Below are 11890 nucleotides of genomic sequence, written 5' to 3' on the forward strand. Positions count from 1 at the left end.
ATGGCCGCCGTCGAGGCAGGGGCGCGGGCCACGTTCGGAGCCTGGGACTACGGGGTCTTCGCTCTCATGCTGCTGGTGTCCACCGGCATCGGGCTATGGGTCGGGCTAGCCCGGGGCGGGCAGCGCAGCGCCGAGGATTTCTTCACCGGGGGCCGGCGCCTGACTGCCTTGCCCGTTGGCCTCTCGCTGGCCGCCAGCTTCATGTCGGCGGTACAGGTGCTGGGCGTGCCGGCCGAGGCCTACCGCTACGGCCTCAAGTTCCTCTGGATGTGCCTGGGACAGCTGCTCAACTCTCTGCTCACTGCCCTGCTCTTCCTGCCGGTCTTCTACCGCCTGGGCCTCACCAGCACCTACCAGGTACCAGGCAGAGGCCCGGCAGCGTCAGGACCTGCCTGGCTGGGAACGCAGGGTCGCGGCGGGGGAGATCCTGAGGATTTGAACTGCTGTGCAGGGGGCCGCAGGGGGCCGCAGGCGGGCTCCTTAGTGCTTTAATGTGGGGGCCCCCCGGGCGGACAGGTGGCGAGGGCTCTGGGAAGAAGCCCCAGGCACTGGGGCCAGGGGCAGGAAGGAGGTAGACGAGCCGGCGTCCGGATTCCCTTTGGTGGAAACCCGGTCAGGGCGTGGCCAGGCTCGGCCAGGAGCGCACTCACGTGCGCACAGGCACACACTTGCAACCCACATGCCTGGGCTTGCGTACACCCGAGTGCTCGCCGGGCGGCGGGCTCAGGATTCGAAATCCGACATCCCCGCCTCCTCCTACCTTCGGCAAGGGGTTGCCTATCTGCTCGGGTTTCCCAAACGTCAAACTGGGCTAATTACAGGACCTCGCTCCAGGGCAGTGAGCAAAGTGATTAAAATCTTGACCAGTGTACGGTAGGCAGCCTGCTACAGGCACTGTCTGTATCTTGCCAAAGTTGACTCAGAGAGGCGGCAGCCCCGGGGGACGATCAGACATGAATGGGAGTGGGTGGGGCTGATGTGTACACACTCGATGGCTCAGTCCTCCTGGGCACGCGCCATGTGGACAGGCGCGGGGATGGCGCGTGTGCGCAGGTGTGTGCAGGTAGGTCGGAGTGTGTACTCCGGGCGGGACCCCCGTGGGCAAGAGTGAGGAGAGCGCAGTTGCCCTCCCGAGGGCGGGCAGAAGCCAAGAGGGCGAGTGAAGGACCCCAGACGCGTCGGACCCCTGGGTAAGGCCAGTCCAAGTGACCATGAGCCCTCGGCTCCTCCTTGCAGTATCTGGAGCTGCGCTTCAGCCGCGCTGTGCGGCTCTGCGGGACCCTGCAGTACCTGGTAGCTACAGTGAGTGGCCTCGGCCCCGCCCTCGCCCCCAGGTTCCAGCTCGGGTCAAATTTTGGTCGGTCCCGCCCAGAGCCCTATTCCTTCCCTCACGACCCCGCCCCGTGGGTCCCGCCCCCACCCCGCAAAGCCTTGCCTAGGCCCCGCCCACAATCCTTCTGACCCCGCCCCCAAGAGGCTTCATCTATAATACAACTTTGGCCCACAGGCCTCTCGCATACGCGCTACCCGAGCCCGCCGCGACCCTACATGGCCCTGCCCATCTGCCCCCAGTCACGTACCCCAACCACCCTTCTCCCCCTATCTCCTAATGCCTTCTTAACCCAGGAGCCCCCCAATCACCCCGCCCCTACTCACCTGCCCCTGCCCTCTACCTGCAGATGCTGTACACCGGAATCGTGATCTACGCCCCCGCGCTCATCCTGAACCAAGGTTTGACTCGGGGGAGGGTGACGAGGAGGGGACAGAAGCTTAGAGACTGGACCAGGGGAAGGAAGGGGCAGCCCTAGGAGAGACTTGGGAGGGAAGTATCCTCCTGGAGAGAAGAGGGCCCAAGAGAGTGGAGGCCAAGTTTACACCCTGCACAGCTGCCTAATGGGAGGGTCTCCTTGCAGTGACAGGGCTGGACATCTGGGCATCGCTCCTGTCTACTGGAGTCATCTGCACCTTCTACACTACTGTGGTGAATGTCCCCCTACCCCCACCCGACGTGGGGCTCCATGTCCACTGAGTGGGAGATACTGTGGGCAGGCCCATCCACTCCCTACCTTCCCTTCCTCCGGAGGAAGCCTGTGTCCCAACTGGGCCTACTTCCTCATCTTTATTATGAAAGGTGATTTGAAAGGTTTATTGCTGAAAGTCCAAGGACAATCTAGCTTCAGGCATGGGTGGATCCAGGGGCTACAACAGAGTCCTCTGGGTCCCTCTCCCATCTCTAGGGACCTCATTAGCTCCAGGCTTCCATCCCTTTTGGCTTCCTTCCAGCAGCAAGTGAGTTCCAATTTCAGAATGGGCTGGCTGAAGTCCCCGAAGGGCTCTGTTTGGCTGGCTCTGGTATTCTGTGAAGGATGAGCCATTCACAGATGTTCGGGTAGCTAGGATGTTCTGATTGGCTATTCCTGGAGCTGGGAGCAGGGTTAGCTTCACCCAAGTGACCTGGGTGGGGGAAGGGGCTTCTCCAAAGGAAAATCCAGGGGCTGCCGAGACAAAAACATGGAGAACATGCCAAAAACATGAAGGCTGGATGGGTAAAAACAACAGCTAATAATAACAGTAGTACTAATAATGATAATAAAGGTGGCAGCCATCACTCACTGAACACTCGTATGTGCCCGATGCTCTTCCAAATATTTTTCTTATAGTAACTAATTTAGTCCTCACAATGATACCCTGAGGAAGGTACTGTTATTACCCCCATTTTACAGATAAGGAAACCGAGGCAGAGAGGGGTATTGGTCCCAGCCACTGCTGGAGGCCAGGCCAGGTTGGCCCCAGCCAGGTCCGCCACCTGACTCCTTCTCCCTCCTACCTCTGCCCTGTCCTGTAGGCCCCAGACAGATTCCCGTCTGACACCCCGTCTCCCTCTCTGTCACATCTTGCAGGGCGGCATGAAGGCTGTGATCTGGACCGACGTGTTTCAGGTCTTAGTGATGCTGAGTGGTTTCTGGGTTGTCCTGGCTCGCGGAACTATGCTCGTGGGTGGACCTGGGCAAGTACTTGAGCTTGCCAAGAACCACTCCAGGATCAACCTGATGGAGTAAGTGAAAACATAAAGGGGGATACTGCCAAACGATGGAGCTGACATCTGTCTGCCCTGAGAGAAGCCAGCCAACGCCTCCTGCTCCAGGAAGCCCTCCTTGCTCCCCTCCCGAGACTCCCCACGGACAGAACCCTGGCTCCCCCTCTCTGTACTCCCACAGCCCCCATCCCTCCATCTGGCCCAGACTTCTGCACCACCCCACCCCCTAGCCCAGACTGGGGACTGCAGGCTCTCTGAGCTCCCAGCTGAACATAGACAAAATGTTTTCTGAATGCATACGTGGATGATTCAAACTCCTAGTCACACTTCAGAACCTACCCCAAATATCCCTTTAAGGCCCATAAGGTGCAGAATGACTATCTGGGGCACTTTGGGAGGGTGAAGTCAGTGTGGCATCCCCACATGGCTGACTGTCCCTGCCCTCATCCAGCTTTGACCTGGACCCAAGGAGCCGCTACACATTCTGGACTTTTGTTGTCGGTGGCACATTGGTATGGCTTTCAATGTATGGTGTGAACCAAGCACAGGTGCAGCGCTACATGGCCTGTCGCACGGAGAAACAGGCCAAGCTGTGAGTATTTGGGAGGGGCAAAGTGGATATACTTCGGGGACGTGCTGCTCCCCTGCCCTTCTGAGACCACCTCTCCCCCCAGGGCCGTGCTCGTCAACCAACTGGGCCTGTTCCTGATCGTGTCCAGTGCTGCTTTCTGTGGCATCATCATGTTCACGTTCTACCTTGACTGTGACCCTCTCCTGGCAGGGCGTATCTCTGCCCCAGACCAGGTGAGTCTGGTCCAGGCTCCTAGGCCACTTCTATCTACCCACCCCCACTGTGAACCTCTGGATGAGTCTCTGCGGGTGAGAGTGGAAAAGTAGAGACAGCCTGTGCAAAGGTCCAGAGGCAGGAAAGAGCTCAGCTCACAGGAGGATCTGGGAGGTGGTGGGAAGCCATGGGAGGGAGTAGGGGAGGGGCATTTCAGACTCCCTGAAGGCTATCAAGGAGGAGATGGGACCATGGTCCATCATGAAATGATGACATTAACCATAATGACCCTCTCTCATGTCCCAAGTGTCTACTCTGTGCCTTATGCTGTTCCCTTCACAAGCAGTTAATTTCCCATCAAATCTTTCAACATGTGATGAGGCCAAGGTTGCCATGGCCCTTGACTTACAGATGAGGAAACTGAGGCAGGAGGTCGTGGGTAGAGCAATTGCCTGAGGTCCACAGGCAAGTCAGGGGCAGCACCAGGGCCAAGACCTAGACCTGCACACTCTGGCGGGATCTCTGACCCTGGGGTTCAGAGCTGGCAGAGGCTGCAAGACCATCCCATCAGATCCTCCTCTGGGGTCAGATCCTGGACTGTCTGACTGTGTAACCTCAAGCAAGGTGTGTACCTCTTTGGTCTCACTGGCTCCATCAGTAAAGTGGGGATGACACAGGACCTTGCCTCACTCAGGTCCCAGGGCTCTTTGCATGGTATCGCAAAGTCGATCAACAAACACACACACGCTAAGTGCCCACTGTGAGCCTGGTCTGTACAGGGTGCTGGGGACGTGCAGTGTAAGGACAGACAGAAGCCCCTGCCCTTGGGGTGCTGCTGTCCTGGAGGTTGACCCCCGACTCCCCCCAGTACATGCCCTTGATGGTGCTGGACATCTTCGTGGACCTGCCTGGAGTCCCTGGACTCTTTCTGGCCTGTGCCTACAGTGGCACCCTCAGGTGAGTGGTACAGCTTGCTCACTTGGCCACATCTGAGCCCGTGGGTCCTCCTTGTCTCTACCAGCCACTCCCCTGTGAGATGGAATGTTCTGGGCATGTCCATCATTTACTGCTCAGTCCCCATCAGGTGGGCTCTGGCAAAGAGCACATCCTGGGCATCAGGACCCTAGCTCCAGAGTCTTTACCGTCTTCGTCCCTGGCAGGGCCACACGAGACTCCTTTCCCTTCTTTCTGTCCTCCATCCCCCAAACAAATGTTTGATAAGCATCTATGTGGCAGGTACTGCTGTTCTAAATACTGGGGCACAGCCATGGCCAAGCGGTCCCCCACTCTTGCCCTCAGGGGCCTCACACTCTGGTAGTTTCAAATCTTCTACAACTTGTGGCCTGCTCCTGCTGTGACCAGAGTTCCATGAGACTGCTCTCTGCACCCCATTATCGCTCTGTAATGAGAACTTGTGTCATTTGTGTCCTTGGTCATGGGTGTCCTTGCTCCTGCGAGGGTGTCTCAGGTCTATGGGGGAGTGTGGAGATGTGGACATCTCCACTCCTGAGGAATTCTGTCGCCCCTGCCTCTGCCCTCGGGCTGGCTGGGGGTCCTGGCAGGCCAGATAGTGTGGGCAGCTGGGGGCCTCCCCTAGCAGATAGGCCCCAGGGTGTGTGTGGCCAATCCCTTGATGTGGCCTGAGGACACCCCTCTCCCCTCCTGTGTACCCGCCAGCACTGCATCCACCAGCATCAATGCCATGGCTGCTGTCACTGTGGAGGACCTCATCAAACCTCGGCTGCCGAGTCTGACCCCCCGGAGACTTGTCATCATCTCCAAGGGGCTGTGTGAGTTGGGGGGACCCGGGTGGGGGGCCAGGGCAGCCTCTCCCCGCTGACAGTGCCATCCCCATCCACTACAGCGCTCATCTACGGCTCGGCCTGTCTCACTGTGGCAGCTCTGTCCTCCCTGCTGGGGGGCGGCGTTCTCGAGGTGAGCCCCGCTCCCCACCCTGCCCTAATCTCCCCAAGAGGTGAGGCAACATCCACGTTGAAATGAGGCTCCGAGAAGGTTACACGTGTCAGCGGCAGAACTGAGTTCTGACTGATGCCACAGGCAGGGTACTTCCTGCAGCCACCTGGCCAAAAGCGGGGGGGGGGGGGGGGGCAGCTAGGAGCGGGAGTGGTGGCCTGGGGGCAAGAAGGGCCTCCTTCTGGCCTGGAGGTGGAACCAAGTTTGTCAAGAGAGAGAATCAGCATCTTTGGCAGAGAGGCAGGCACAAGGAGTCGCCTCCCCTTTAGGGCACAGAGGAGTCTCAAGGTCCACAGTAGAATTCCCCAGGTCTTCCTTTCCCAGCGGGTAAACTGAGGACAGGAAAGGTGGGAGAGCTCTGCTCTCAGTCTCAACCCCACCCACTCTCCCAGGGCTCCTTCACCATCATGGGAGTCATCAGCGGCCCCCTCCTAGGAGCTTTCATCCTGGGAATGTTCCTCCCCGCCTGCAATACGCTGGTGAGTGGGGGTGAGCGAGGTGAGGGGCTGGGAGTACCCTCCACTGACACTGGGTCCCCCATCAGGGCGTCCTGTCCGGGCTGGCGGTGGGCTTGGCGCTGTCGCTGTGGGTGGCCGTGGGTGCCACTCTGTACCCGCCTAGCGCGCAGTCCATGGGGGTCCTGCCTTCATCGGCCGCCGGCTGTGCTGTGCCCTCGGCCAACGCCTCTGGCATCCTAGACCCGATTCTCGCCGCCAACGCCTCCAGCAGGGCCTCCAGGTGAGCGAGCTGGTGTGAGCGGGAGGCGTGGCCAGGGAGGGATCCTGGCCCGATTGAGAGGAGGAGCGGGGAGCAGGAAGAAGTGAGGGAAGGGCATTTCCAGCAGAGGGGAAAGAAAGTGCAAAGGCTCTGAGACCAGGGTTCAGTTTATTTATTTATTTACTTATTTATTTTGGCTGCGTTGGGTCTTCATTGCTGCGGGCAGGCTTTCTCTAGTTGCGGCGAGCGGGGGCTACTCTTCGTTGTGGTGCGCGGGCTTCTCATCGCGGTGGCTTCTCTTGTTGCGGAGCACGGGCTCTAGGTGCGCGGGCTTCAGCAGTTGTGGCTCGCGGGCTTAGTTGCTCCGCGGCATGTGGGATCTTCCTGGACCAGGCATCGAACCCGTGTCCCCTGCACTGGCAGGCGGATTCTTAACCACTGCGCCACCGGGGAAGTCCCCCAGTGTTCACTTTAGTGCATTCCAACTATGGTGAGGTTGGGGTGGATTTAATGCGAGGAGTAAGGATAGGAGAAGAGGTCCAGCCAGAGGAATCTGATTCTTTGCTTTCTAAATTGAGATATCATTTACAGACCATAAAATTAGCCGTTTAAAAGTGGCTTTTAGTATATTCCCCAGGTTATACAGTCATCACCACTAACTGAAGCATATTTTCATTACCTCAAAAACAAAACAAAAAAGACCAAAAAATAAAACTCTGTACGCTTTAGCAGTCACTCCCCGTTTCCACCTCCCTGTAGCCCCTGGCAACCACTAATCCAGTTTCTGTCACTGTGGATTTGCCTATTCTGTACATTTCATATGAATGAAATTGTACAACATACGGCCCGTTGTCTCTGGCTTCCTTCACTCCGCATGGTGTTTTTAAGGTTCATCCACATCGTAGCATGTATCAGTACTTCATTCCTTTCATGGCTGAGTAATATTTCACTGTATGGATGGATCAATTTTATCTATCCTTCATCAGTTGATGGACATTTAGTGATTGTGAACAGTGCTGCTGTGAACATTTGTGTACAAGTATTGGTGTAGACATATGTTTTCATTTCTCTGGATATATACCTAGGAGTGGAATTGCCGGATCATATGGTAATTCTATGTTTAACTTTCTGAGGAGCCACCAGACTGTTTTCCACAGTGACTACATCATTTTACATTCCCTCCAGCAATATATGAGTGTTCCAATTTCTCCACATCCTCTCCAATACTTGTTATTTTCCCCTTTTAAAAATTCTAGCCATCCTACTGGGTATGAAGTGATATCTCATTGTGGTTTTGATTTGTGTTTCCCTAATGACTAAGGATGTTGACCATCTTTTCACGTGCTTACTGGCCATATTTATATCTTCTTTGGAGAAATGTCTCCTCAGATCCCTTGCTCATTTTTAAACTGGGCCATTTGTCTTTTCATTGTTGAGTTGTAATTTATATATTCTTTATATCTTTATAATGCTGGATATTAGATCCTTATCAGATGTACGATTTGCAAACATTTTCTCTCATTCTGTGTGTTGTCGTTCATTCTGTTGACAGTATCCTTTGATATACAAAAGTTTTCCATTTTGATGAAGTCCTGTTTATCTATGTTTTCTTTGTTTTGTTTCGTTTGTCTGTGCTACGTGGTTTTTAGGATCTTAGTTCCCTGACCAGGGATTGAACCCACCCCCTCGGCAGTGAAAGCAAGGAGTCCTAACCACTGGACCGCCAGGGAATTCCCTCTATGTTTTCTTTGGCTGCTTGTGCTTTTGGTGTCATATCTAAGAAACTATTGCCAAATCCAAGGTCATAAATGTTCACAGCTGTTTTCTTCTTAGAGCTTACTTTGGTTTGATTCTGAGGGCAATAGGGATCCATGGAGGGTGATGAGAAGTAGCAGGAGGTGATCTGAGTTACATTTTAGTAATGCTCCCTCTGCTTGTGTGTACAGAATGCCTGAGGGTGTTGGTGGGATAGCAGCAGGGAAGGAGAACTGGCACATGGCCAGATGAGCAATAATGGAGGACTGGGCTGGGTCGTGGGAGTGGAGACAGGAAGAAGCAAATGGGCTGGGAGTGGATTTTAGACTCATGCTCAACTCTCCCTCCCCCAGCCTCGAAATGGACCCTGATCAACCCACCTTAACTGACAGCTTCTACGCCATTTCCTATCTCTATTATGGTGCCCTGGGCACAGTGAGCACCGTGCTATGTGGAGCTCTCGTCAGCTGCCTGACGGGTAAGGAGGGCATGTGGCATTCTTAGAAGTCATCCTGTCCATCCCTCTGCCTCTAGGACCCACCAGACAAGGAGGGAAGGAAGGATCCTTCTGCCAGCCAAGTGGCCACTGTGTGCTAGCCACATCTACACCCTTTGTGCTGTATCACCTTCAGGACAACCCTCCACCTCGTGGGACTTGTCCTATTTTGCAAAGGCAGAAACAGAGGCATCCCCTATCCACCTCTCTATTCCCTCTTCGCCCACCAAAATTAAGTCTTTGCTAGAGGAAGGCCGGTAGGGCCATGAGACGCTGTCCCTGGTGCTGATATATCTTCTCATCAAGACCTTAGCAACTCTGCGCTCCTCCAGGAATTCTGAATCCCATAGAGAAGTGGAAAGAGATCAAAAGAAATCAACAGAGATAATAGTACCTGTTCTCGCTTCCTGAGTCTCAGACTTCACATTCACCAGGCCTTTATTGAGTCTTTCTCTGTTGGGCAATATTCTAGACGATAGGGACATAGGAGTGAACAGAACCATGTGCCGGACCCTCCTGGCCATCCACTGTTGTTCTATTACAACCCCTCACTGTATAGATGAGACAACTGAAACCCAGAGTGGGGGCAGAGACTTGCCAGTGTCCCCAGTGGGTCACTATCAGATCTCGGATTGGAAACCATCAGAGCTCTCCCTTCCCCTCCCCAGGGCCTGGTCTCCAGTCCCCGCCCCCCACCCCTCGCTAAATAATTCCATTTTCTCTCTGCCCCCTCAGGCCCCACCAAGCGCAGTGCCCTGGGTCCTGGTCTGCTGTGGTGGGACCTCACACGGCAGACGGCATCTGTGGCCCCTAAGGAAGAAGTGGCCACCCTGGATGACAGCTTGATGAAGGTCAGTCTAGGGCTGTGCTCCCGGAGTTGGGGGAGGGGCAGTGAAGTGGCTTCGGGTGCTCTGTGTGTGGCCACAACTCAGGGAAGTGACAGGGTGAGTCAGCATGTTTGTCTTTCTCAACTTCTCCTTACCTCCAGTGGAAAGGCTCAGTTGGGAGCTAATGTGTCTTCAACACTTTCCCCTTTAACAAGCACTGAGCAGAATTCATTTTCATCTTATCTGTTTTTACAATTACTTCCAATCTATGGCAAGTGAAACTGGTTTGTCTTTTGGTGTTGATATAAAGTGTCTCCTGAAAAGAAAATGGCTTAATTCAAAAGTGAGTCAACTTAGGAAAACTCTTACATAAGAAACACCACAGGGAGTAGACCAACCTTGGCCAAAGCCGTGTGGCTGCTATTGGAATGTCCTGAGTTTAAGAAACATTGTCCCTGGGGGGTCTGATCCAGGCCTGCTCTTGCTTTGGAATCCCTGTTTCATTCCCTTATTTATTAAGCACTTGCTGTGTACCCAGACCTGTACTGGCAGGAGCAGAAGAAGGCTAAACCAAGAAAGGAATAGGATCTAAGCAGGTGGTGAATATTAGGAAGAAAATAAAGCAGAATGCTATGATGGGGATAGCCTCTTGGAAGAGGGGACATTAATAGAGTCCAGAATGAGCAGGAGACAGCCATAGGGAAATCTGAGGGAAGGGCATTCTTGGTGGAGGGCACAGCAGGTGCAAAGGGTCTGAGGCCAGAGCAGACTCGACGGTGAGGGCTGGGGAGTGAGGGGATTTGGCTTAAGTGTTTTAAAGCTCCCTCCAGCTGCTGTGGGAAAATATTTATTCTCTGGAAGAACAATAGGTAGAGTCAGAGAGAGGAGGTGGGCAGGCATCCATGGGAGCTCTGATGGCCTGGACTGTAGGTGACACGGGCATGGGGGAGAGAAGTGGATGGAGGTTTTGGAGGCAGAAGGGACAGGACTGACCTATGCACTGGACAAGGGGATATTGTGCAACTCTGCCCAGGTTCTGTCCTCCCAGGCCCTCTGTCCCCAACTGGAGGATATCTGAGCTGACACAGCAGAAGTGGTCTTTATGACAGGGTCTTTCTTCTCTCCTCCCCCCAGGGTGCTGAAGAATTGCCCCCAGGAACCAAGAGGCCTCCTGACTTCCTGCCCACTGACGAGGACCATCTGCTCTTCCTGGGTCAGAAGGAGATGAATGGAGCTGGCTCCAGGACCCCAGGCAGTGAACATGACAAAGGTCTTAATCTGCGAGAGACAGACCTCTGAGGCAGTCAGGGACTGACCGCCTGGGATGGAACCCCAGGGGAGCCAATCCCAGGCCATGAGCCGATGGTCTTGGGCTCCTATTGGCTAGACCACATCATATGCAAATAAGCTCGGGACTGCACGTCCCTACCCTATGGGAAGAGGTGAAGCCCCACCTCCAGAAAGTCATTTCATCCTGCCTCCTCCTTCCAGCTGGACCCAAGTCTTAGATGCTGCACCCCTGCCCACTCCCCCAAAACAAGGCCAGATATTTCTCTACCTACAAAAGTAAGATATTGGAGTCCCCTCTGGACAACATGGGAAATCCCCAGGCCCAACACTGGGGTCTGAGAAAGACCCCAGTTCTTCCCTGGGAATTATCTGAACCTTAGCAATGATTTTGGACGTCCTCAGGCCCAACCCCTTGTGCCCACTTCACAGGTAGGGAAACCAAGGCCTGGAAAGGGGCATTGACTTGGCCAAGGTCACAGAACAAACCAGAGACTCATCGAGAGTTGGACACCAGCTCCTTCATCCCTTCCCTATTTTCCTCCCTTTGGAGGGACAGACGTCACATGGCCTCTGATCTTGTGAGGAGGAGGGAAGGAGAAAGGAAGACTAATGTTTTCAGCCTTCCTTCTGGGCCTGGACACTTTACCCATCTCATCCATTAAGGACCATGAGCCCACTTTACAGAGGAAGAAACTGAGGCTCAGCGACGTTGCCTGAGGTCACACAGTGAGTCGGGTCAGGTCAGGGACAGACCCGGGTGCTGCATGACGCTGAGGCTCCGTTGACGATGTGTTGCTGGTATACAGGCGAGCTCACATACCAGAGACGCGTCTGACCCTTGGTTGGAGACTTCATCCATGCACATCAAATAAATGGACTCTTGATGTTCTGTCTTCTCTGAAAAATCATTTTGGCTGTCACCCTAGATCTCCTCAGTCAGATCTGAGTGCAAATCTCTTTATCACTATCCCCGAGCCTATGATGAATAAACCTGAGTATTTAAAGCATCA

At 54.6% G+C, this 11890-nt stretch overlaps 1 protein-coding gene across 1 annotated transcript; it reads left to right on the forward strand.

The window, feature by feature from the left end:
- SLC5A5 (solute carrier family 5 member 5) lies at positions 1-10889 on the forward strand (the record flags this gene model as incomplete). The annotated part of the gene is made up of 15 exons (XM_082650959.1): positions 1-357; positions 1237-1302; positions 1680-1731; positions 1914-1981; positions 2901-3055; positions 3489-3629; positions 3712-3841; positions 4690-4778; positions 5499-5611; positions 5686-5756; positions 6188-6274; positions 6340-6533; positions 8621-8745; positions 9499-9614; positions 10725-10889. 15 exons carry the CDS (start codon positions 1-3, stop codon positions 10887-10889), a joined length of 1929 nt encoding a protein of 642 aa, XP_082507085.1.
- Between the last annotated feature and the right edge of the window lie 1001 nt (positions 10890-11890).

The sequence above is a fragment of the Grampus griseus genome (assembly GCF_964374135.1).
Source record: "Grampus griseus genome assembly, chromosome: 3".
NCBI lineage: Eukaryota > Metazoa > Chordata > Mammalia > Artiodactyla > Delphinidae > Grampus > Grampus griseus.